This window comes from Rattus norvegicus, chromosome 7 (genome assembly GCF_021556685.1).
Source record: "Rattus norvegicus strain SHRSP/BbbUtx chromosome 7, alternate assembly SHRSP_T2T, whole genome shotgun sequence".
NCBI lineage: Eukaryota > Metazoa > Chordata > Mammalia > Rodentia > Muridae > Rattus > Rattus norvegicus.
This window is the reverse complement of record NC_141540.1, coordinates 17,789,197-17,817,114: the sequence shown is the minus strand read 5'-3', so window position 1 is coordinate 17,817,114 and position 27,918 is coordinate 17,789,197. Positions and strand designations below refer to the sequence as shown.

At 40.6% G+C, this 27,918-nt stretch overlaps 1 protein-coding gene across 2 annotated transcripts; it reads right to left on the bottom strand.

Moving 5' to 3' along the window:
* Positions 1–12,128: 12,128 nt before the first annotated feature.
* Zfp955b (zinc finger protein 955B) lies at positions 12,129–27,515 on the bottom strand. 2 transcript variants are annotated; one of them, NM_001432290.1, is given in 5 exon segments: positions 12,129–15,826; positions 15,920–16,497; positions 17,339–17,396; positions 17,614–17,740; positions 27,401–27,502. In NM_001432290.1, coding segments are annotated over 5 exon segments (1,533 nt in total). In that variant the 5' UTR covers positions 27,422–27,502; the 3' UTR covers positions 12,129–15,077.
* Between the last annotated feature and the right edge of the window lie 403 nt (positions 27,516–27,918).

Sequence of the window (27,918 nt, the reverse complement as noted above, 5' to 3'; positions counted from 1 at the left end):
ATGAACATAGTAGACCACGTATATTTTTGATATGTTGGGGCATCTTTTGGGTATATGCCCAAGAGAGGTATAGCTGGGTCCTCAGGTAGTTCAATGTCCAATTTTCTGAGGAACCTCCAGACTGATTACCAGGATGTTTGTACCAGTCTGCAATCCCACCAACAATGGGGGAGTGTTCCTCTTTCTCCACATCCTCACCAGCATTTGTTGTCACCTGAGTTTTTGATCTTAGCCATTCTCACTGGATTGAGGTGAAATCTCAGGGTTGTTTTGATTTGCATTTCCCTTATGACTAAAGATGTTGAACATTTCTTTAGGTGTTTCTCAGCCATTCGGCATTCCTCAGCTGTGAATTATTTGTTTAGTTCTGAACCCCATTTTTTAATAGGGTTATTTGTCTCCCTGCGGTCTAACTTCTTGAGTTCTTTGTATATTTTGAATATAGGCCCTCTATCTGTTGTAGGATTGGTAAAGATCTTTTCCCAATCTGTTGGTGGCCATTTTATCCTAACCACAGTGTCCTTTGCCTTACAAAAGCTTTGAAGTTTTATGAGATCCCGTTTGTGGATTCTTGACCTTAGAGCATAAGCCATTGGTGTTTTGTTCAGGAAATTTTCTCCAGTGCCCATGTGTTCGAGATGCTTCCCCACTTTTTCTTCTATTAGTTTGAGTGTATCTAGTTTGATGTGGAGGTCCTTGCTCCACTTGGACTTAAGCTTTGTACAGGGTGATAAGCATGGATCGATCTGTATTCTTCTACATGTTGACCTCCAGTTGAACCAGCACCATTTGCTGAAAATGCTATCTTTCTTCCATTAGATGGTTTTGGCTCCTTTGTCAAAAATCAAGTGACCATAGCTGTGTGGGTTCATTTCTGGGTCTTCAATTATATTCCACTGGTCTATCTGTCTGTCTCTGTACCAATACCATGCAGTTTTTATCACTATTGCTCTGTAATACTACTTGAGTTCAGTGATAGTGATTCCCCCTCAAGTTCTTGTATTGTTGAGGATAGCTTTAGCTATCCTGGGATTTTTGTTATTCCAGATGAATTTGCAAATTGTTCTGTCTAACTCTTTGAAGAATTGGATTGGTATTTTGATGGGGATTGCATTGAATCTGTAGATTGCTTTTGGTAAAATGGCCATTTTTACTATTTTAATCCTGCCAATCCATGAGCATGGGAGATCTTTCCATCTTCTGAGGTCTTCTTCAATTTCTTTCTTCAGAGGCTTGAAGTTCTTTTTGTACAGATCTTGTACTTGCTTGGTTAAAGTCACACCGAGGTACTTTATATTATTTGGGTCTATTATGAAGGGTGTGGTTTCCCTAATTTCTTTCTCAGCTTGTTTCTCTTTTGAGTAGAGGAAGGCTACTGATTTATTTGAATTAATTTTATACCCAGCCACATTGCTGAAGTTCTTTATCAGCTTTAGTAGTTCTCTGGTGGAACTTTTGGGATCACATAAATATACTATCGTATCATCTGCAAATAGTGATATTTTGACTTCTTCTTTTCTAATCTGTATCCCCTTGATCTCCTTTTGTTGTCTGATTGCTCTGGCTAGAACTTCAAGAACTATATTGAATAAGTAGGGAGAGAGTGGGCAGCCTTGTCTAGTCCCTGATTTTAGTGGGATTGCTTCATGTTTCTCTACATTTAGTTTAATGTTAGCAACGGGTTTGCTGTATATGGCTTTTACTATGTTTAGGTATGGGCCTTGAATTCCTATTCTTTTCAAGACTTTTATCATGAAGGGCTGTTGAATTTTGTCAAATGTGTTCTCAGCATCTAAAAAATGATCGTGTGGTTTTGTTCTTTCAGTTTGTTTATATAATGGATCACGTTGATGGTTTTCCGTATATTAAACCATCCCTGCATGCCTGGGATGAAGCCTACTTGATCATGGTGGATGATTGTTTTGATGTGCCCTTAGATTCGGTTTGCCAGAATTTTATTGAGTATTTTTCCGTCGATATTCATAAGGCAAATTGGTCTGAAGTTCTCTTTCTTTGTGGGTCCTTGTGTGGTTTAGGTATTAGAGTATTTCTGGCTTCATAGAAGGAATTTGATAGTGCTCCATCTGTTTCAATTTTGTGGAATAGTTTAGATAGTATTGGTATGAGGTCTTCTATGAAGGTCTGATAGAATTCTGCACTAAACCCGTCTGGACCTCGGCTCTTTTTGGTTGGCAGACCTTTAATGACTGCTACTATTTCCTTAGGAGTTATGGGGTTGTTTAAATGGTTTATCTGTTCCTGATTTAATTTCGGTACCTGGTATCTCTCTAGGAAATTGTCCATTTCCTACAGATTTTCAAGTTTTCTTGAATATAGGCTTTTGTAGTAGGATCTGAAAATTTTTTGAATTTCCTCTGATTATGTAGTTATGTCTCCCTTTTCATTTCTGATTTTGTTAATTTGGACATACTCTCTGCGTCCTCTCATTAGTCTGGCTAAGGGTTTATTTCTCTTGTTGATTTTCTCAAAGAACCAACTTTTGGTTCTGTTGATTCTTTCTATGGTCCTTTTCGTTTTTACTTGGTTTATTTCAGCTCTGAGTTTGATTATTTCCTGCCTTCTACTCCTCCTCGGTGTATTTGCTTCTTTTTGTTCTAGAGCTTTTAGGTGTGCTGTCAAGCTGCTGACACATGCTCTCTCCTGTTTCTTTCTGCAGGCACTCAGAGCTATGAGTTTTCCTCTCAGCACAGCTTTCATTGTGTCCCATAAGTTTGGGTATGTTGTACCTTATTCTTCATTAAATTCTAAGAAGTCTTTAATTTCTTTCTTTATTTCTTCCTTGACCAGGTAACCGTTGAGTAGAGCATTGTTCAACTTCCATGTATATGTGGGCGTTCTTCCCTTATTATTATTGAAGACTAGCTTTAGGCCGTGGTCATCTGATAGGACGCATGGGATTATTTCTATCTTTCTATATCTGTTGAGTCCTGTTTTTTGACCAATTATATGGTCAATTTTGGAGAAAGTACCATGAGGTGATGAGAAGAGTGTATATCCTTTTGCTTTAGGATAGAATGTTCTATAAATATCTGCTAAGTCCATTTGGTTCATGACTTCTCTTAGTCTGTCTACGTCTCTGTTTAATATCTGTTTCCATGTCCTGTCCATTGATGAGAGTGGGGTGTTGAAATCTACTATTATTGTGTGAGGTGCAATGTGGGTTTTGAGTTTTAGTAAGGTTTCTTTTACATATGTAGTTGCCCTTGTATTTGGAACATAGATATTTAGGATTGAGAGTTCATCTTGGTGGATTTTTCCTTTGATGAATATGAAGTGTCTTTCTTATCTTTTTTACTGACTTTTAGTTGAAAATTGATTTTATTCAATATTAGAATGGCTACTCCAGCTTGCTTCTTCTGACCATTTGCTTAGAAATTTGTTTTCCATCCGTTCACTCTGAGGTAGTGTCTGTCTTTGTCTCTGAGATGTGTTTCCTGTAGGCAGCAGAAGGCAGGGTCCTCATTGCGTATCCAGTTTGTTAATCTATGTCTTTTTATTAGGAAGTTGAGACCATTGATGCTGAGAGATATTAATGAATAGTGATTACTGCTTCCTGTTATATTCATATTTGGAGGTGAGGTTATTTTTGTGTGCTTTTCTTCTCTTTGTTTGTTGCCAAGATGATGAGTTTCTTGCTTTTTCTAGGGTGTAGCTTGCCTCCTTATGTTGGGCTTTACCATTTATTATCCTTTGTAGCACTGGATTTGTAGAAAGATATTGTGTAAATTTGGTTTTGTCATGGAATATCTTGGTTTCTCCATCTATGTTAATTGAGAGTTTTGCAGGATACAGTAACCTGGGCTGGCATTTGTGTTCTCTTAAGGTCTGTATGACATCTGTGCAGGATCTTCTGGCTTTCATAGTCTCTGGTGAGAAATCTGGTGTGATTCTGATAGGTCTGCCTTTATATGTTACTTGACCTTTTTCCCTTACTGCTTTTAATATTGTCTCTTTATTTTCTGCAGTTGGTATTTTGACTATTATGTGAAGGGAAGAGTTTCTTTCCTGGTCCAATCTATTTGGAGTTCTGTAGGCTTCTTGTATGTTTATGAGTATCTCTTTCTTTAGGTTAGGGAAGTTTTCTCCTATGATTTTGTTGAAGATATTTACTGGTCCTTTGAGCTAGGAGTCTTCACTCTCTTCTATACCTATTATCCTTAGGTTTGATATTCTCATTGAGTCCTGGATTTACTGTATGTTTTGGACCAGTAGCTTTTTCCATTTTACATTATCTTTGACAGTTGTGTCGATGATTTCTATGGAATCTTCTGCTCCTGAGATTCTCTCTTCTATCTCTTGTATTCTTTTGGTAATGCTTGTATTTATGTCCTTGTCTCTTCCTTTGGTTTTCTATATCCAAGGTTGTTTCCCTGTGTTCTTTCTTCATTGCTTCTATTCCCATTTTTAATTCCTTCAACTGTTTGATTGTGTTTTCCTGGAATTCTTTCAGGGATTTTTGTGATTCCTCTCTATAGGCTTCTACTTGTTTATTTATGTTTTCCTGCGTTTCTCTAAGGGAGTTCTTCATGTCTTTCTTGAAGTCCTCCAGCATCATGATCAAATATGATTTTAAATCTAGATCTTGCTTTTCTGGTGTGTTTGGATATTCAGTCTTTGCTTTGGTGGGAGAATTTGGTTCCGATGATGTCATGTAGTCTTGGTTTCTGTTGCTTGGGTTCCTGTGCTTGCCTCTCGCCATCAGATTATCTCTGGTGTTACTTTGTTCTGCTATTTCTGGCAGTGGCTAGACTGTCCTATAAGCCTGTGTATCAGGAGTGCTGTAGACCTGTTTTCCTGTTTTCTTTCAGCCAGTTATGGGAAAAGAGTGTTCTGCTTTCGGGCGTGTATTTTTTTCCTGTGTACAGGTTTTCAGTTGTTCCTGTGGGCCTGTGTCCTGAGTTCACCAGGCAGGTCACTTGGAGCAGAAAATTTGGTCTTACCTGTGGTCCCGAGGCTCAAGTTTGCTTGTGGGGTGTTGCTTATGAGCTCTCCGTCAGGGCAGCAACCAGGAGGACCTGCGCCGCCCTTTCCAGGAGCCCCCATGCACCAGGGTCCCAGATGGCGTTTCGTGATTTCCTCTGGAGTCAGAAATGTGGGCAGAGTGTAGTCTCTTCTGGCTTCCCAGGCATGTTTGCCTCTCTGAAGGTTTAGCTCTCCCTCACATGGGATTTGGGTGCAGAGAACTGTTGATCCGGTCCCTTCAGGTTCCGGCGGTGTCTGTGGCGCAGGGGACCTGCTACTCCAGCGCCCCTATCTACAGGTTCCTAGAGGCCGTATACAGTTTCCTTTTGGGCCAGGGATGTGGGCAGGGATGGGCAGTGTTGGTGGTCTCTTCCGCTCTGCAGTCTCAGGAGTGCCCACCTGTCCAGGCGGTGAGTTCTCTCTCCAATGGGGTTTGGGAGCAGTGGGATGCGGGGCGGGGATCAGCGAGGTTGGGAATCCAGCTAAAACTGGAAGTGTCCGGTCCTAGAGGAATTTTGCCTCTGTGTGTCCTGAGACCACCAGTCAGATCACTTGGAGCAGAAAAGTTGGTCTTACCTGCGGTCCCACGGCTCAAGTTTGCTCGTGGGTGTTGCTTTTGAGCTATCAGCAAGGGCAGCCAGACTTTGGTATTCTTTTGATCATTAAGATTCTCAACTACCTTCATTAATTAACTATACCAATTTTTTGTATCGTATACCTTTTGCCAAAATAGGATGTCCCTGACAATTATAACTTTTGTCTGGGGAAGTTAATCTGAAATACCATGCAACATTGTAGGAGAGATGGCTCAGAGGTTAAGAGCACTGACTGCTCTTCCAGAGGGCCTGAGTTCAATTCCCAGCAACCACATGGTGGCTCACAATTATCTGTCATGGGATTTGATGCCCTTTTCTGTTGTGTCTGAAGACAGCAACAGTGTATACATAAAATAAATAAATCTTAAAAAAAAAAAGAACGAAATTCAGTTTCTGGCTCTTTCTTAACTCCAGCTGGAATTCTCAGGGTCCCCATTTGCTCTGCTCCATAAGAACATCTGCATCTCCCACCCACCCAAGCCTGAGGATCCTGCAGATCATCATCTTCACTGTGTCTCTGCCCCCATAACGGCTCAAGAGACTGAACTACCAACCAAAAGACCATGCCTGGGACAGACCTAGGCCCTCTGCATATATGCTAACAGTTGTGCAGCTTGGTCTTTCTGTAGGACTCCTAATAGCAGGAGCAGGGGTTGTCTGAGTTCATTGCCTGCCTTCGGAACCCCATCCTCTAACTGGGCTGCCTCAATAGGAGATGAGTCTGATCTTACTACAACTTGATATGACAAGGCCCGTTGATATTCATGGAAGACCACACCTTTTCTGGGGAGAAAGGGAAGCTGGGTGAACAGAGGTGGGGAGGTGAGAGGGAGGGAATGGGAGGAGAGAAGGGAAAGGATGGGAAGCTGTTGATAAGGTGGTAAATAATTTTAAAAATCATCCTGATCTAGGTAACCCAGTCCCATAAACACAATGGTGGTATGTATTGACTTGTAAGTGGATATTAATGTTAAGTAAATAATCAAGCTATAGTTTATGAACCCAGAATGGTTAAAGGTTAAAGGGTTCTGGTAGAAGGTAGGGCACATGGACCTTCCAGGGAAGGGGCAATAGAATATTGTGGGTGAATTGGGAAAGGACAGGAATAGGAGCAGGAAGGATTAGGTGGTGGGGTGGGAAAGAGTATGGGGAGAGACAACTGGGACTGGGGACCATGGGTAGGGTGTGGAAACCTAATGTAGTGAAAACTTCTAGGAATCTGAGGGTGAGGATTCCTAATAATTGAGGATACAGAGCCTGAACAGGCTACCTTTCGTAGCCAGGCACGGCTATTGTGGGACTGGGCTGCATTCAGTTAAGTTGCAGGGTGCACTGGTCCGTAAAGACACCTAAGTAACCCAGGCAGATATTAGGACAGAATGTCACTCTCTGAAAACTGGCAGGAGGACCCCATTGCTGAGGATAACATCTGCACAGCTCATTGAATGTAGAGAGGTAAAGCTGGTATCAGTATGGAGCCTTCACCCCTATGTTCTAGTCCCATTGGTAAGAGATCCTGCTTTTTCCTGTGGCCTGAGACACTACATACTCACAAACGTAGATTTATTGGGTCAAACTTCACAGTCACTACTCTTTTCAGCATTGTTCCTATGGTGGCACCAGGAGGGAAAGAAATAAAAATCTACTCCACCAAAGAAAAAACACTGACTCTAAAAAACTTAAGTCTTTACTCTTGCACAAATACCTCTGAATAGTCCTGCTGTAGATTTGTTACTGAACTAGGTGTTGCATGATCGGCAACCACTTTACAGTGGACTCCAGAATTTCTACACAAAACCCAAATACTTTCCCTCCTGTTTTATCTGCCTCCATATACATTTAACCCATCTTTAACTTTAAACAAAACTTTCAACAGCCATAAAAATCTTTAATTGAACATTCTAGGTTCCTTGTCCATTCCATCTACTCATCATGGCCATCATCATCATTGTCACCACCACCACCACCACCACCACCATCATCATCATCATCATCATCATCATCATCATCATCCATCATCACGGTCGCCATCATCATTATTCAAACCGTCTCTCATTATGTATCGCTACCTTTTCTGGAACATATGAGAGCAGGTGGGCCTACATGTCACAAAGATCTCCTTGCCTGTTTCCTGAACACTGGGATTAAAGGTCTGCACCACTAGGCCTTATACTCTTCACGTCCACTTTTAAAGCCTTAAGCTTTGAGTTGATCTAACATTAATCCATGTTCTTTCCTCACCAATTCCCAATCTATTTCTAAATGTAACAACTCTTATCTAGCATATATTAGCCTACTTAACTGACCCCTGATGTTAAAAGTTAAAGAAATCATTTTTTTTAGCTATTATAGTTAGCTGTTGTGTCATATTTGCAACTAATATTTTTCTCTTGGAGTGGTGCTGAGGATCACAACTGGAGACCTGAGAATGTGGAATCAGTATTTAGCTACTGACCTACACTGTCCACTGAGGAAGAAAATAAAGTACCACTTTCTACAGACTCGCTCCCTTTGAATACTACAAGAATATAACAGGTATGGAGAAAATATTTAACCCACAAATAAACTGAGCTGTGGGATCCCCAATGAATAAACAAAAGAAACATGACTATATGACACAGGATGGTCACTTTGCAAAGTATCACATCCAAAGTAAATGATTCCAAAAATCATTTACCAGGACCAACCTGACGCCATCTTAAGATTAGAAACCATCTTGTTACAAGGTCAGAATAAGTTCCTTTCTATTTACTGCAAAACTCCAGGTGGCTGAGCTTTAACCCATTCCTGGAGTGTGACATGTTCCACATAATGTCATCTAACTGTAGCCTGAACTCTGCCCTGATAAGATGTTCTTCCCAAGAATCTTGAGATATTCTGCCAAGATGACCTGTCAAATAACCCTATCTGCTGCCTGCTTCCATGATTCCCTTGCCAGGTCCTTACATTCCCAATTTCCTCTGGAAGTCCCAGTCTGCACCTTTTGCTCCTATATGAGGAGGCCTAAAATGTTCATCCACACTGCCCTCTCAATCCCTGCTTTGAAGAGTTATTCTGGTGCACAGAAAAGTAGAGCTTGCTTAGTTCATTTCATTTGAGTAATGGTCTTTACTCTCCATCAGTAGGATTAACAGAATGAATTAGATGAAATCTCAAAAACCCTATATATAGCTAGTTACAGTTCAAACAACAGGCATGGTAGATGAGAAAGGAGAGAGGGAGAGAGAAAAAAACACTCTAAAAAAAAAGGAGAACAAACAAGTTAGGCACCAAGTCTTGGAACAACAGCATTGTTGTTGCCAAGACAACAAAGTTCAACAAACTCTTAGCCAAACTAAGAAAAAAGAAAGAACACTTAAATTCTCTATAGGTGAAAAGTAGAACAGACACCAACAAAATTCAGAAAATCACTAAGAAATACCTTATAACCTTATATTCCAATGAATTGGAAACTCTTAAAAGAATCTATTAATTTCTAGATACATGGGACTCATCAAATTTAACTGACAGATGAAACAACTTAAACACATCTATAACAATCAACATTGAAACTGTAATATAAAAACCTGCAAGGAAGGGTAGGCATAGAAGACCCTCATTCCTTCTGAATCCTATGAGAATTCTATGCTATTCAAACTATCCCATAAAACATAAGTGGTAGGATAATACGAATCCTATTTATAAACCCAGTATTACTTTGATTTGAAACTGGATGAAGACTTAAGAAAAAAATTACAGGACAGTCTACTGCTCTGGATGGTACTATATAAAAAACCTTTAGTGAGCATTATAGTGCATGGGCGATAACCCCAAGAAGTTCAACTAAATTCAAGAATAAGACAAGGATGCACAATTTCTTTCATTGCTAGTTCAATTTAGTGTGCGATAACTTAGGTGGAGTAATTATAAAGAGAAAGAAATCAAAATGACTATAAGCAGGAGATTGGAGAGATTGCTAAGGATTAAGGACTGCTCTTCCAGAGGTCCTGAGTTAATTCCCAGCAACCACATGGTGGCTCACAACCATCTGTAATGGGATCTGATGCCCTTTTCTGGTGTGTCTGAAACAGCTACAGTGTCCTCATATAAATAAAAATAAATACATCTTTAAACAGGAAGAAGTGAAAATATCCTTATTTGCAAAAATTTGATCAACAACACAGAAATTCTAAAAACTCCACCAGAAATATCTGACAAGCACCACTCTTAGAAGCATAAAACCATAGCTACAATGAGAATTTTAAAACACTAAAGAAAATAATTAAAGACAACAGTACAAGATGGAAAGAATCACCATAGTTATGGATTAGCAGAATTAATGTAAGAAGAGAAGTAATGAACATATTCCATAGTGTTGGGAGCGATACCCTTAAAACCCTCCAATATTGATGTTAATAGTATAGTTAAAGTTAAGTATGACTAGGTTCACGGAAAATCCCTGCCAGCTGCAGAAGACTAATACAAATCTGGTGGTCAGGATACCCAGTGATATGACACACCTGTGACCTTTCTGAGAAACCAACATCCTGCTGACATCAGCTGATCACAAGAGCTCTGTGTCCTTGACTTGCATAGATGCTTCCCACTTCCCCCCTCCCTCTGTTACCCCTGCTATGGTATAAATTCAGCCTTGGGGAAAAAAAATAAAATTGTCACCTTGATCACACTCTTGTCTTGGTGTCCTTCTTCGTGTCTCTTGTCCCCCATTCTCTCCTAGGTGGTCCCCAACCTCCGCTGACTACCTTGCAGGCGGGGGCACCATACAATCAGTTCAAAATACTAAAGGTATTGTTCATAGGGGGAAAATACTCAAAAATGCATACGGAAGCACAAAGGACAATAGATAACCAAAGCAATTCTGATAGGTTGACAGACAGACAGACAATGTTGGTGCTATCACCATATCAGATTTTGAGTTATTCCACAGAGACAGTAGCAAAAGTGTAGGATACTGGTACAAATATCGACATGTAAATAAATGCAGTAGAATACCTAGTTGTAAACAAATCTGTGCAACTAGCCCCTCATTTTTATCCAAGATACCATTCACAATAATACAGAACTCCACAATAATACAGAACTCCACGAACTGCTGCTACCTTTGTGTAGTAAGTTTGTGCTATCATTCTGGAGACAAATGAAGTACAGTTTGCCTCTGAGAAAATCATATCTACAAATTTACTTTATTAACCCTTAGTTTAATATTTGTTTTTGTTGTTGTTGTTGTTGCTCTATTGGCAGCAATGGGGATTAAAGTCAAGGCTCAACATGTTGAGGATGTGTTTAAAAACTGATCTTTCAGGGGTGGGGGGAACATCCTCGTGAAGACGAGGGATGCAGGGGAGGTGTGGGATGTGGAACAGTCAGAGGGTGGACAAGGACGGAGAATAAAATCTGGACTGTAAAAAAAGATTAAAGACTGTTTAAAAGAACCGATCTTTCATTTGCATCACATAAATATTTAGTTTTCTCACTACCTTATGTTACTAACTGAATTATCAACAAATTAGTTTTCTCATAACTCTTATACAAAGAATGCCTCTATTTCATATGTGCAGTTCAGGTTCCTTATGACTATGATAGAAAAATAATATCTAACACAAGTGGTGCTATTTCTGGCCATCACTCAGCTTATGCCAGGAAACCTCAACTTTTTGTCTTAATTCGCATGAGATCAAGATTGTAAGTCGTCTATGTAAATAGATTTGTCTATTTCTCCTAGGCTAAGAAAGATGACTTGCCAAGGTCTGACTTGGTATGTTTGTTTGTTTTGATGTCAGTTGAAAAGCAAAGAAAGGCTGGATGTGATGCTTTATACCTCCAGTCCCAGAACTAGGGATGCAGGAGCAGGACAACTGTAAGCTCAAGGGCAGCTAGGTCAGTCAATAGTGAGTTGTCTTGAACACACACACAGGTCAGTGGAGGAAGGAGTAGAGAGAGATAGAGACCCACAGACACCATTAGAGAACTTTGGCATACATCTCTAAAGGAGATGTCTACCCCACCCACCCCTGAGTTCAGGGAACCCCAAGGAAAAGGCAGAGTATAAAATCAAGAAGAAATGGAAGTCACCAGAACAAGCTCATGTGAACTCACAAAAGCAGCAAGCACAGGTCCTAGGTTGGCCTGCATCAGGTCTTACGTGTATACTTTACAGCTCCCAGCTTAGTATATTTATTGGACTCCTGAGAGCAAAGAAATGGGCCTCTATTTCTGAGGAGCTGATTGTCCGGCTTTGATGTGATGATTTTGCCCTTTTGTTATCTCTTAGAAAACTGTTCTTTTCTAATGAGAAGGGAGTGGATCCAGAGGAGAGGGGAAGTGAGAGTAGAGGGAGGGGAACTGCAATTAGGGTATATTCTATGAGAAAATAATCTATTTTTAATAAAAGGGTGTAAAAAAGGCAAGGAGAACTGCGTCTTTTAAAGTTGGCTTTCTTCTTGGGTAACAACATGCTTGCTAAATTGTACCTTCTGATGACTACGAATATCAGCAGTGATCTCTGTTATGATGATTATGTCCACATGGACAAAACTGGTACTATATAGATTACACACAATGAATACTTTATTTAAAAATCTCCATGTTTTTAACCAACTTTACACCAAGTGACTGAAGCCTTAACAGTGCAGGCTATGGGGTAATAATGTTCACTAGTTTGGATGTATTCAACACACATCTCATTTACATTTTTCTTTACCATAACTGATTTGAATGTTGTTTTATAAGACTTGTGAAGCTAAAAGATACTGATGGAAGACAGAATCCAATATATTTTATGAACGCCTATAAGAAGTCAGTCTTATGAAACTTCCTATGTAGACTAGGTGGGCCTTAAGCTCAGAGATCTGCCAAGTTTGGGATGAAAGGAGTGTGCCAACACATCCTGCAATGAACATTTTTGAGATGAGGTTAACTTGTGAACGTGATTTACATCTTCTCACTACAGTCTTCCACGTAAGAAAATTATTTAAGATGATATAATTATATTCAACCCCTCAGTACTGCTCAACAATAACAAAACCAAACTATACTGAATGGTGACCAGTTTGTGTGGGTTTATGACTGTGAGTGCCAGTCTCCTGGGAAGTCAGATGTCTTGCATCTTGCAGAGTCGGGGTTGGATGTGGCTCTGAGCTGCTGGACACAGGTTCTGGGAACTAAACTCAGATCCTATGCAACATCAGTACATGCTCTTAACAGTTGAAACATTTTCAACAGTGTAACATTTTCAATACTATAAAATATTCCTTATAATTAGTTACAGTGCTTAAAAACTATAAAGAAAAATCTTATTTGGCATTGGTGGCAGGGTTCAGCAGGCACTCCAGCCTATCAAAGTAACAACTCTTAAAGGCTGTCTTCTGACCTCCACTCTTATTCATCTGCACTAACCACTAATACATCACATGTATCACACACACACACACACACACACACACACACACACACACACACACACAAATAACAAAACCCCAAAATTCTGTTATTTGGAGAAAATAGACATCACACTGGGTGGTGGTAGCGCATGCCTGTGATACAGCACTCGGGAGGCAGAAGCAGGTCAGATTCCAAGTTTGAGGCCAGCCTGGTATACAGAGCATATGCCAGGAGAGCCAGGGATACACTGTATTAAAAAACAACAAAAAAGGAACACTGATACATTTTCAATCTCACATCAAATACAGCTACTCAAAAACTACTTAAAGGGCTGGTGAAAAGCATACACATCAAAAGCTTGACAACCTGAGTACTATCCTCAGGTCTCATGTGTTAAGGAGACTGTTCCCGGACACCCAAATGTACACTGGGGACCCACAAACCTAAAGACACATGTGGGGAGTAACCAACTGCAACTTCAGAAAGTGTCTGCAAATATAGCCTGCTAGACTGTAAATGCTTTTCAATCAATGAACTCAATACAGCTCTCCAGCAAAGGGTAACGCATCTCCTCATGACTTACCACCCGTTAGAGATACCAGTTTACCTGGCCGAAACGCAATTGATTTGGCAAAAGTTCCATTATCACAATTCAAAGAGTTGATGTTTTTGCTCCTTCAAATGTGAGCTTAAGTTTACTCTCTCATCTCAGATTTTTATACATCAGGGATGACAGTCATGGGCAATCATAAATTATTCACTAAGTTATACTTTCAATGAAAAAAGAAGTATGATACAGTCAAGAAGTCTTGAGTAAGAATAGGCAAGTATTATAAACATTAAACATGAGTAACATGTACTTAATTTTTTGTGATCATTTCAGGAATATTTTATTTGCATATGTTAATTTGCTTAAGGTATTTACACTCACGTTTGCAAAATCCAATTGTATAAGAAAATTTAGAATTTTTACCTCTTCACAACATTTTTTTTCTGAGTTTCATGTAGCTCGGGCTGACCTAAAAGTAGCTATGTTAAACTAGCGCCCCACCCCACCCCCACCTTTTTTGAGGCAGGGTCTCAGTATCCCTGACTGGCCTGGAATCCAGACAGACCTGCCTAACTCTTTCCTCCTTCCAAGTGGTAAAATAAAAGGTGTGTGCCGGCACACCTGGACCTCTCATGTTTTAACAGTGACAACTTAATTTGGTTGTAAATGGTCTTTTCTCAAGTCTCACAAATTGTATTCAAAACCCCTATATTTAGTGTTATACTTTTCTAGCCTCTGTCCCCAGTGTTGGAATAAAAGGTATACACTATGGTGCCTGATGCAAGGGCAGGTATGCATCTATATACACTTGCACTTATGGAGAAAATTACACTTACAAGTTTTATCCAGTATATCTTCATTCTTTTAAAGGCTTATTATCTTATGTATTTTGCCTGTAGTGTGTATACACAATGTTCAGAGCCCAGAAGAGGGTGTCAGATCACGAGGAACTGGAGTTACTGATGGCTGTGAGTCACCACATGGGTGCTGTGACTTCAAGCCAGGTCCTCTCTTTGCAATCACAGCAAGTAAACAACTATTGAGCCATCCTTCAAGCCCCGTCTATCCATTAGTTTGTTGGAAAAAGTATACATAGAAAATTACAAAATATAAAACTTATTTAAGAATTGTCATTCATAAAAAAAGCACGTTAAATGCTGGTGGGCTGGCTCAGAAGGGTCGTTCGGGTTAAGGAGATTAAGGATCTGAGCTCCATCATCAGGACTCACATAAAGGAAATATGAGAACTGAATCCAGAAAGCTGTCTGGGGCTCCCCATGTGTACACTGAGGCGAGTGTATTCTTAACCCAAACCTCATACAAATAAACAAATGATAAATAAATAAATATTCTCAACAGTAAGTTGACTAGTTACACAGCTTACAGAGGTATGAGTTCTACCCAGTGGGTTTCTTCCCATTGTGAGATCTTTCATGCCTTTGAAGGTATAAGAAACATGTAAAAGCTTTCCCACACTGGTTACACTCATAAAATTTCTCTCTAGTAGTATGAGTTCTTTCATGAATTTGAAGGGATTTGGAAAAGGTGAATGCCTGCCCACACTCTACTCATACATATGGTTTCTCTCTAGTGTGAATTTTTTCATGCTTGTAATAAGCACTAGAATGGGTGAAGGCTTTCCCACAATATTTACATGTATAGGGCTTCTCTCCAGTGTGAATTCTTGCATGTTTTCGAAGGTATGAGGGAAGTGTAAATCCTTTCCCACACTGCTTGCAAACATACTTTTTCTCTGCAGTGTGAATTCTTTCATGGCTGTAACAGTTGCCCGCAGTGATAAAAGCTTTCCCGCAATGTTTACATGCATAACGTTTCTTTTCACTGTGAATTCTTTCATGTTTGAGAAAGTTTGAGGACCGTCTAAATGTTTTGCCACATTGATCACATGTGTAACATTTTTCTCCAGTGTGAAGTCTTTCATGTTTTCGAAGGTATGAGGGAAGTGTAAATCCTTTCCCACACTGCTTGCAAACATATGTTTTCTCTGTAGTGTGAATTCTTTCATGGCTGTAACAGTTGCCCTCAGTGATAAAAGCTTTCCCGCAATGTTTACATGCATAACGTTTTTCACTGTGAATTCTTTCATGTTTGTGAAGGTTTGAGGACCGTCTAAATGCTTTGCCACATTGATCACATGTGTAACGTTTTTCTCGAGTGTGACGTCTTTCATGCTGAAGAAGTTGGTAAGAGTGGATGCATGCTTTCCCACAATGTTTACATATGAAACTACGTTCTCTTTTGTGAGTTTTTTCATGATTATGACGGGCCGTGGAATACAGGAAAGTTTCACCACAATGTCTACATATGAAACTATGTTCTCTTTTGTGTGTTTTGTGAGTTTTTTCATGATTACGACGGGCCATGGAATACAGGAAAGTTTCACCACAATGTCTACATGAGTATGTTTTCTCTCTTGTGTGAATTCTCTGATGTTTGGTCAGGTGACTGGAATTAATAAAGGCTTCTCCACACTGCTTACAAGCAAATGGTTTTTCTCCAGTATGGATCCTTTCATATATTTGAATATAACTTTCTCCCGTTAAGGTTTTCTCAAATTGTTTATACTTGTGTAGCTCATCTCCAGTGTGAGTTCTCTCATAATCTTGATGAGAAGTGGGAATCCTGTAAGATTCATTGGTGTGTTTATTTTCACAAATGTTCTCTGTAGCATGAACCCTCTCAAGTGTCTGGAAGGATTCAGAATAAATAACATCTTTCCAACATTTTTCATGTTTAATAGCCTTTTCCCTGAGTTCTTGGCATCCGTATGGTTTCTCTTCATTTTGACCTCTAAGGAGCGCATCTGAGGATGAGTGACCATTGATGTCTTTTATATTCACACTGCTTTCATAGGCTGTGATTGCAGGACGACTCTCCCCATTAGCAATATGCTCTGTCTTCTGTTGGTGGGTCTTTCCACACTGACTACCATGTTCACAGTCACAGAATTTCTCAACCACCTGAATTCTGAGAGAGAGAGAGAGAGAGAGAGAGACAGAGAGAGACAGAGACAGAGAGAACAGACAGAGAGAGACAGAGAGAACAGACAGAGAGAGAGAGAGAAGCATTATTTCTCTTTAAATAAGCTAGGTAGGTACTACATGATGGATTTTGTGGCCTCTACCTGTTATTGCAGTATTCAGGAGACAGAAAGTATTCAGGAAGTAAGCAATTGAGTGTAAACTAGGCCTGTCCCAAGACAAGTAAGAAGGCACTGAGTTTATTACAATTTATGAACATAAAAGAACTAAACACTCGGCAAGAAGTGCTAAGGACAGCACACAATCACAAAAGGTTCTGTAGGCTTATTTTGATAAACACTGTCTATGACAGTGAACAAAGGTGAACTTTCCTAATGCAATATAATGCAGATCATATATCAAATTCTAAATGGTTGAACATCCTTTGTAAAATTTACTGAAGATGGATTTTGATTTAAACTCCAAACTTACCTTTCTTCACACACAAACCTCATATTCATAAAGCCCAAAGCTAACAGTACATCAAATACATTTCTACACAAAAGGCAGTTTTGTATAATGAACCACTGGAAAATAGCTAAAGGTGAATTCTTTCTGCTATTACTCCCTCAAAAGTTCAGTAAGAGGTGTAGGCCACAAAATCCACATAAGGACTACATGAGAGTTAGGATCATCCTTGTGGAATTCTCAAGCCCAGTAATGGTTGACAAAAAAACTTTGAAGTTAAGTCAATTTACATTTTGATCCACTTGGATCACTTTCTTATTTCTCTGACTTGTCCTTCTCAAATATCTGATGCAAATTGCCTTTCTGTATGTATAAATTACCTCCGATTTCTCTGGACCATTGGGTAATTCACATCCATACTTTCTTCCTCTGTCTTTCCTAAAAATGAACAGTAAGAAATCATTACATTATTCATCCTTTTATACAAGTCATAACTTACTTTTTTCTGGTATAATGTTATATTTACCACCATGTTCCCATTCAACATTTCAAGTCATAAAATTATACAGATGACTAAGAAACAGGTTTTCTCCACATGAATAAGAAAAGAAATTATATTGGTGGTGGTGGTAGTTGTTTTTGTTGTTGTTCTTACCTATGGAGATCAGGTTCATAAAGGTCTCCATCATCACATCTCTGTAGAGCTTCTTTTGGTAGGAATCCAGCAGAGCCCATTCTCCTAGACTGAAGTTCACAGACACATCCTCAAAGGTCACTGGCTCCTAAAATTATCCATAGATATTATTAAAATGAAGTTATTAGAAGAATGGTGGAAAAAACTGCAAATATATCAGTGACTTGATATGTTTCCTTCATGCTTTCTTAGTATAGTCACTGTATATCATAGCCACTATAAGTTTATTAATTATCCTCTCATCTTGTCACACAGTTCTAAGGATACTGTATGTCTATATAGTAAAGGAAAAATGTATCACATGCTTTGTGGTGATGTTGATTTCAAACTACTCTTTGTACCTTCCAGCACAAGTTTCTACAACTTAGAACCAAGAATAAACATCAGCTCTGCTGAGCATGCACAATTATTAATGTCTGTCAGCAAACTTCATCTACTTCTAAAGCCAAGACATTTCACATAAAATGAATACAACCAGCTCAATTCTTTAAAGAGGAGCTCACTGCTACTCACAAGTTTGTAACAAGATAAAACAGTATTTTGTAAACTATTATCCTTGTCATTAAATACTGAAACGTGGTCTTTATGATACAAAACCCAAAGAAGGTTCACATGAAAAACCTATCATTGGTCTCAAAGATGAAAGGAAACATCAACTGACAAAATTTGCCACCTAGTGGTCACTTGATCACATTCTCTCATGATGTATTCAACATGAGTGGCATCATTAAGAAAACTGATATTATAAAATGATCTTATAAAAGTATTAATGCAAAACAGGTGGGTTTTCATAGACCAACCTTGATTTAATAGTAAGTAAGACTTACAAATGACAATTCTCTGTCCTCAATTACAAATAATATGCGTTTTAAAAGAAATGTCAGTGGACAATGACACCACAGGGAGGAAAAAAATTATATCATGGCTGTGTGAAATCATGTAATTCCCACAAAACTTTTAGACTGCTAACAAGAATACTCATCAAACCTGTATGTCATAATAAATGTTTGCTACCATTAAAAGCACTAGAAATAAGAAAATGATAGTTTGATTCAGATGACTGAATTCAAGACCTTAAATTCAAGACCTGCCTAGACTGGAGAGCAAATACTAGAAAAAAAAAAAAAAAGACACATTTTGAAACAATACTACTTAGGGTACTACACATAAAGACAAGATGAACAGAACAGAGAACAGTAGATTTCAGTGACATGAAATTCAAACAGAACTGCTCCTTTCTGAAGGGAATACAGGGACAAAGAGTGGAGCAGAGACTGAAGGAAAAGCCATCCAGAGACTGCCCCACCGCAGGATCCAACGTATCTGGAGTCACCAAACCCACTCTCTATTGCTGATGCCAAGAAGTGCATGCTGACAGGAGCCTGATATAGCTGTCCCCTGAGAGGCTCTTCCAGATCCTGACCAATACAATGCGGATGCTTGCAGCCAATCAACAGACTGAGCACGGGACACTAATGGAGGAGTTAGGGGAAGGCTTGAAGGAACTGAAGGGGTTTGCAACCCCATTGGAAGAACAAGATCAACCAACCAGACCTCCCAGAGCTTCCAGGGACTAAACCATCAACCAAAGAGTACAGATGGAGAGATCCATGGCTCCACCTGCATAGCAGAGGATGGCCTTATCTGGAATCAGTGGGAGGAGAGACCCTTGGTCCTGTGAAGACTTGATGCCCCAGCACAGGGGAATTCTAGGATGGTGAGGTGGAAGTGGATGGGTGAGGAAGCACCCTCATAAAAGCAAGGGTAGGGGGGATGCAATAGGGGGTTTTCAGAATGAAAACTGGGAAGGGGGATAACATTTGATATATAAATAAATAAAATAACCAATAAAAATGTAAAAAAATTAAATTTAAACAGAAATTCATTAATAAGAGAGAAAACATTGATCAACAATGAATCTGATTGCTATATAAAGTGACTATTCCATTGGCAACAAGCAAGGTTTATAAGAAATGGGGAAGATGAAATAGTACCCCATGTTTCTCTATTTCTCATCAGAGGAATCTCAAATGGCTGAGCAACACTTAATATCCTTAGCCATCAGGGAAATGCAAATCAAAACAGCTGTGACATCCCATCTTACAACACAAGTGGCAGCCCATGATGGGAAGGATGTAGAGCAAGGGGAACACGCCTCCATTGCTGGTGGGAGTACAGATTTGTACAACTGCTCTGGAAACCAATTTGATAGTTCCTCAGAAAATTGGAAACAGTTTTACCTCAAAACTCAGCTAAACCACTCCTAGACAAATACACAAAGGAGACTCCAGTCTACCACAAGGGTATTTACTCAACTAAGTTTATAGCAGCTTTATACCTAATAAAGAGAAACTTGAAACAACCTAAATGTCCCTCAACCAGAGAATGGATAAGCAAATGGATGGAACTAGAAAAAGAAAATCACTCTGAGGGAGGCAACCCACACCCACAAAGACAAACACAGTGTGTATTCACTTTTAAGTGGACATTAGCTATTCAAAGTCAACCATGCTGCAATCCTTAGCATAGAGAAGCTAAATAACAAGGAGAGCCTAAGGGGTGTAGGGAGACAGAGATACAAAGAGAAAACAATAGATGTTGCAGGTGGATTGAGGAAGGTGGTGATGGGAATACAAGGGTGATATTAGCTTGGGGCAGGGGAAGAATACTGGGAGAAAGCACTGGAATTGTGGGGCATTTCAGAGGCAAGGCAGAATCCTAGTGCAATGGAAACTCCATGGACTCTATGAGGGTGATCTTAGCAAAGACTACTAGTAAGAGGCAACATGGTAGCTGAACCAACCATCTTTTTTTTTTTTTCATTTTTTCCATCTTTATTAACTTATTTACATTTTGATTGTTATTCCCCTTCCCGGTTTCCAGGCCAACATCCCCCTAACCCCTACCTACCCTTCTATATGGGTATTCCCCTCCCCATCCTTCCCCCATTACCGCCCCCCCCCCAACAATCACGTTCACTGGGGGTTCGTCTTGGCAGGACCAAGGGCTTCCCCTTCCACTGGTGCTCTTACTAGGATATTCATTGCTACTTATGAGGTTGGAGCGCAGGGTCAGTCCATGTATAGTCTTTAGGTAGTGGCTTAGTCCCTGGAAGCTCTGGTTGGTTGGCATTGTTGTTCATATGGGGTCTCAAGCCCCTTCAAGCTCTTTCAGTCCTTTCTAAGATTCCTTCAACGGGGACCCCCATTCTCAGTTCAGTGATTTGCTGCTGGCATTCGCCTATGTATTTGCTGTATTCTGGCTGTGTCTCTCAGAAGAGATCTATATCCGTGAACCAACCATCTTAAACCTTTGATCTACACTTGGTCCTGCATGCAAGATATGCTGGGACTAGAACCTAGCATAACTGTCATGAGAGAGATCAGAGAGACTTCATCTAGCAATTTATGGAAGCAAATGCAAAGTCCAAAAGCCAAATATTAGGCAGACCTCGGGGAGTCCTTCGAAGGAGGAGAAGGAAGGACTGGAGGAGCCAAAGGGGTCAAAGACATCACAAGAACAGTCCACAGAATCAACTGAGGACTCACGGTGGCTTCCAGAGATCAGGGAGCTTATATGGGTCCGACCTAGGCTCTCTGCACACGTTATGATTGTGTAGTTTGATGTTCATGAGGTATTCCTGGCAGTGGGAACGGGGGCTGTCTGATTCTTTTGTCTGCTTTTGGGAGCTGTTTTCTCCTATTGGATTGCCTCATTCAGCCTTAATATGAAAGTATGTGCCTGGTCTTATTATAACTTGTGGTGCTAAAGTCTGGTCAATGTTCTGTGGGAGGCCTGATCCTTTCTGAAGTGGGTGGGGGAATCTGAGGGAGAGGAGAGGTTGGTGGGAGACTGGGAGAAAGTAGGGAGGGGAAAATGCAGTCGTGATATATGAGAGAATCCTTTTTAAAAAGGAAGTAGAATCATGTGGTATAGGTAGTAATCTCAAAGTATGATGTGGAGTGCATGGTGATCAGGGCTACTGGACAAAATCCCAGCAGACCAATATCACAAACCACAATTCTCCAGCATTCTTTCAACTGCATGATGATTTTCACAATATGTAATGGGAGTTTCTGTATGCTGTTTTCCTTTGGGGTATTTTGTATAGACTTTAGTAGAAGATGTGAATGTATACACTGGCAGTCTCTTTAAACGACATAATTCTTTGGAAAAAATCTTGGCCTACTTCTACACAAGGATCCCTCTTTGTGTGCTCTCACCTCCGACCCCCTGCCTCCCACCCGTTTACACCAAGAATAGAGAAGTTAAAGATTTTTTAACTGAAAGATGGTTCCAGGAACACATAGGCACACCCGTTCCAAGGGTGAAAGCACACAATTGATAGAAACAAGGCACCCAGACCTGAGGCCTCAGCACTGAGGGCAAGAGTACAGTTGATAAGTACAGAATAGTGTCCACGATTGATTCCCTAGGCGCATGAGTTACAGGATGAATGGCAAGATCTGATATGCTCCATGAGAAGCAGACTATATCAAGAAGCCACACTGGCTCGATCCCACGCTGCCGTCCACGTACAGGAGCAGGCACTGAAGGAATAGGATGCTACAGCATACTGGAAAACCAGGAAGATATGAGAACCTGCTCTTTGGGGAGCCTATGAGAAGTACAGGCCCATAGGAAACGCATTAGGAAACAGCTAGCCCTTACTATGCTATATGGCCACGCACTGCCCCCTGAGGGATGAGAATAGCTTTTATAAGCTTGTTTCTCAGCATCTCAGCACTCAAGTGTCCGGCAGCCCTGACCACAGAGGCTGAGGGTGTTGATGGCAGAAACAGCACAGAGCACCAGGTACCTTACTGAACCTTAGAAAACAGGGACTTAGATGTTTGCTGAACTCACTGCTTTGGCTTCAAAGAAAAATACTGCTCATTACGTCTTTCGTTCTGGATGCTAAAAAATGGGGCTAAAATAGGTTCAAAACAATCTGTAAAAAGATGATACCTCTCTTAGAATCATTAATTCTGCTTTCAAAATTACCTGTGCTTAAGCTACTATGCAAATGTAGAATTTAAAAAGGGTGCCCTTCTTATGTTTCAATAAACACACGAGCTATCCTGACTCCCCTCAGAATGTTATCAGTCTCCTTCCCTCACTGGCTCCTTACCTTCTCTTTGGGGCCTGAACCCTGCAGGAGCTGGACTCCAGAATGCGTAATTACGAAATAGTGATGCAGACACAGACAGAAGGAACACTGAAATCCAACTTAGACTATGTGTATAGCCAGCTTTTTCCCACCCTTGTCTAACAGCTAGATTTTGTCTAAATAAATTAAAAAAAAAAAAAAAAAAAAAAAACCCTGGGCGGTCTGAAAGCTGGTTAACTAACCTTTGTATTTATGCAATTAACTTCTTGTGAGAGAGAACAAGTTCTCAGACAGAATATACAAAGACATGTAATACACAAAAATTAAAGGACAGTGGGAGTATCTGCAGTGCATGCAAATTACACATCAAAGGACAAGTGTACACAAAATGTCACAAGTAAAGACATGGCTGAAAATATCCGCTAAAAATAAAACATAGGAAGCAAGATCCACAGCCCTGGGTGAGGAACTTAACAAGTAAAATGTGTAGTTATGAAAACTACTGAATACCAATAGTTTACACATAACACCGATTACCCAATTCTCATCACTCTTATTTCCTATAATATAAACCTTAATGCAATCTATACCGGGTCACATTTCTCTAATGACAAAGAATATACTTTGGGCTTATTCTTAGTGTTATGACTACTGTTTTATTTTAAACATCTCTAAAGTCCTGTTGAAAATGTCCTAACACTGTATCAACTAACTCAAATTGAGAGATAAATTAATCTTAACTGCAGACATTAGCAAGTGTGAGTCATGCCAAAGAAAAGAACTTAGAATGTTTTTGCTTGTGATAACCAGTCACTCTTTGAAAGTTCTAAGTTAAAGCTGTAATAACAGTATACAGATTGAGTACAGTGGCATACATCTTTACTCCCAGCGCTTAAGAAGCAGAGGCAGGCAGACTCCTCCAACAGGATGAGTTCCAGGCCTAGTCAGGGTTACACAGTGAAACACAGTCTCAAAACCCCCAAACAGCAAAGCACTGCATAGTGAAAAATTACAAGGATAAACCCAGAAAGTGGGAAGAGTAGGGATGAGTCACTCCACCATCACAAACACTCACGGCATCAGTTACTCGTCTTAATGGAGACACACAGCATATTTACACTGCTAGTGGAACAGATCTTTAAAGTGTTTTTATTAGCATATAAAACTATATAAAAGCTATAAAACAACACAGATCACAATGAAGTTTCCATACATGTAAATTACAGACTTTCACCATGTTCGCTGTCTTCATTAGACCCATGTTCTACCCTAACGGTTACATTTTACTTTTTGCCTGCTACTTTGAAGTCTTTTATTTTCTTCCAGATTCCACATACGGAATAAAGCATATCTTACAAATTCTTTCTGACTCTAGTTTAGTATGTTTATAGTACAATCTTTAGTTCAATCTATTTTAGTACAATATGTTTTACATTTTTGTGGCTGCATAATACAGTACATAATTTAATACAGTAAGTGCACATACACATACGTATATACCATCATATATACACAGATAAGTCTGTGAAGTGTAGCTCACACACACTAGAATTTAACAAATCATGCATGATGTTCAGCTAGGCCAATTGTATAATAGTGCTATTCTGAGATGGGATGTGCATCTGCAGGTGAGTAGAGAAACAATGCAACAGAGCTCAGACAAAATCCAATAATCAAAACACTGACACATCAGGCTGGACTGATCTTGAGGCTTTTCCCCTCCTGGCTACATTTCATAATAATCCCTTAGGTCCTATGGAGGCTGTTGGGGGACAAAAGTCATCAAGTTAAAAGTTATGAAGGAGATGAGTTCAAATCCCAGCAACCACATGGTGGCTCCCAACCATTTGTAATGAGATCTGATGGCCTCTTCTGGTGTGTCTGAAGACAGCTACAGTGTACTTATGTATAACAAATCTTTTTTTTTAAAGTTATGGAGGTAACCGACAGCTTTCTGACTGAATTTGAGGCCCACTCCACAGGAGTCATAAAATGTCAATATATCTCTACACAGTAACATCCTACTCCACACTCAGTTCTAGGTAGGTTACATAAACTAATAATTAACAAGAAAACCTGAGGGTTAAACTGTAACAGATAAAATGGATGTATGCTACTCAATAGAAAAAGAATCCATTCTGTTCTTCTCCTTTGTTTGGAGACAGAGTATGACTCCGTAGCCCTGGTTCACCTAGAACCCACTAGCCTAGACCAACTGGATCATGTTGGCTTTGAGCTTAGAGATTGCCTCTGCCTCCTAAATGCTAGGATTGGCCACCATGCCCAGAAGTAAGAATCCTTTTCAGCAATCCAGGCAACCTCTTCTACTGTAACATACAAAAAAGGCAGATGGGGCTGGTGGCTTAGCCAGTTAAAGTGCCTGCCACCTGCGTGATAGCCTGAGTGGATATCTGGGCTCCACATGGTATGAGAAAACAGATACCTACAAGCTGTCCTGGGACTTCCACAACTGTACCATACCAGCATCTCCCCCAGTCCCCACCATGTATACACAGAAATAAATAAATACAATTAGTCTATTGAAACACAAATTTTATAAAGATGCCAATACCTGTAGTACTACAGAGATGGCTTAAAGACTGATCAGTGCGTGTGAATGTGTGCCGAGAAATTATCCTGCATTATCTCATGTTTAGAAAACCAATGAAAAAAGGGGGTTTCCTCTATTATTTCATAATACAAAGACAGTAGAAATGTGTTCTATTATGTGAGCCTGAACAAGATATGCCACACTGTAAAGAGGGAGCGGGGGTTTCCAAACTACACAGACCACTGTCATTGCTTTTGGTCACCAATCACAACTACGCTTTAAATGGAACCACCGAAGGAACCACAGACTCTGGCCGCAGGGCATAACAAATCCTGCTGCTCTCTAGCTTTCAAGATTCCAGAAGGTGCGATGCAGGCTGCTGAGGTGAGAAAAGGCATAAACAGTCTTACTGACCCCGTGCTGGACCCTCCGTGTGGCAATACTGATCTGCCAGGCAAGAGCCACAAATGTTACAAGGGTAGCTAACCACTTTAAAAGTGTATTTTAAGGCCTCCTCCACAGGACAGAATTCCATGTCTGGGACTATAATAAAGGTCAAAAGACAATGGCTGAGGAGTTCGTAGGCCCGAGGACAGTGCCTGATTTTGTTCTTTTGCTAAACTGTTACACTGCCAGTGTGCCTTACACATATTTATATTTAGCCTCAGATCTGGCCACTAGCACTCAACCTAGATCACAGATGCTTCTTTCTACAATGGGCAGTGTTAAGTCTCAAATCCTGGAACAAAAGGATGAAGTGCCTACTTAACATGTCAATGCAGGTACTGACTGTCAGGTTCTCCCAGCATCCCTCAGCACCTATCCATTATGGGCCTTCTTGGCTGGCATATTGCCCCCTACTCTGAACTCTCCAGCCCAAGGCTGTTATTCTCTATGTAATTAAACCATTTTGGTCACTCACCTTTGTACCTCTGCCCTCCTGGCTGCTGCATCCAGTTCCCCTCTCTCCCCTCTCCTTTCCCCTCCTCCTTTCTCCTCACAGGGCTCAGGGTCCTCTCCACTGTGGACTCTCCAAAATGTCTCTGCCTCTGGCTATGCTCTCCCTGTTAGCTACAATAAACTTTCTCCTCCACCATACCTAGGAGCAACTTCAGGTCCTTCCTTTCTCTTTCTTTTTTACATTCTAGGAGCAGTCAACAAAGAGATGTATAAAAGGTCAAAAGAAATGCTGACAATAAAAGACAAAGTGCTCAGTTGTAAATGGGACATCTATACCTAACCCCCAGCTGCGTCCACCACAGCTCAAGGAGCATCTCGGGAGAGGAGGCAAAAGGAGCTTAAGAACCAGAGAAGACAGAAAAATACTGCGAAATGCTGGGCATGAAAGAGTTCTGTGATATGCTGTCTTCTGGACATGGCAGGGTTATTGTACTTAGGAGCTCACAACAGCTGTGGGGAGAGGTACAGTCCAGGCCCACAACTTACTAAGTAATTACTGGCAATTAACAGTATTTTTGGAGAATAGTTCTGTTTAGAAGAAGTAGCCACTGGTAAGGTTCCCTTTCCAAACATCCATGCACATACTCGCAACACTTACTGGGGAATAATAATAATGATGATGATGATGATGAAGCTGGAAGAGAGGCTATTGGAAATATATAGGACTTTGAACGAGAAATAGGGATTGATTTTCGAGACTAAAGAGAAATTTTTAAAAAGAACCCAGAAGGATCACAGGAGTAAGCTAAAGCAGGTCGAGTGGGAGTACAAGGGCGGGCAAACAGAACTCTCCACCCACTACCCCCGCGTTGGAGTCTGAGCAGCACTAACCAGTCAGCGCTGCAACGTCTGCAGCAGCTCAAATTCGTGACCCGGACTCATCCTGACAAGACCTGAACTACAGTAAAACAGCTTCACGGCGACAGGACAGGGCCCCAGACTCCCTGCTGTCTTCTCTGCTCACAATTCAAGAGCAGGTGGTAAGACAGAACCGGAGACAGACTCCTCCTCACACTCAGCTGCACAGCGCCAGGGGAACGTCAGGGCGGCAGCGCCACAGTACGCCAAAGTCACCGCAGTGTCACAAACCTGCCACAAACGATTCAAGGAGCCCAGGGCACACTCACCATCTTCTGCTTCCGATGCATCCAGGTGTCCTCCCTAAGCGAAAACACAGTCAACAAGGTCGATGGAGCACACCTCTCAAGGGCTTCTCGGGACTCAAACATGGCGGCAACGGCCGCACCTTCCGAATATCCAGGCTTCTCATTGGACCGTTGATGCTAAGTCGTAACAGCTTTCCTGATTGGCGACTGATAAGCGGGGCTGCGGGACCCGGTTGGGTTGGAGAATAGAGAGCATCCTTTCCCTGGAAGGTTACAGTCAAATGGACAGGTGTCAGTTCCTTGTTCTGGGATAAACCTGTTTTCCTTCTGGGATAAACCTGGCCCAATCTGGAGTAACCAAGTATTTGAGAAAAATACGGTCAGGGTTTTGGGAGCAGCTTTCCTGGCGGTGTATATAGTGGACCACAGTGGAGTTTTCCACTTAAAAATACTGCAACAAGATTGATGGGGTAGTGTGGAGATTCAGTACTTCAGAATCAAAATACATGATTACAGGGTAGGAGAGATCCCTAAAATCA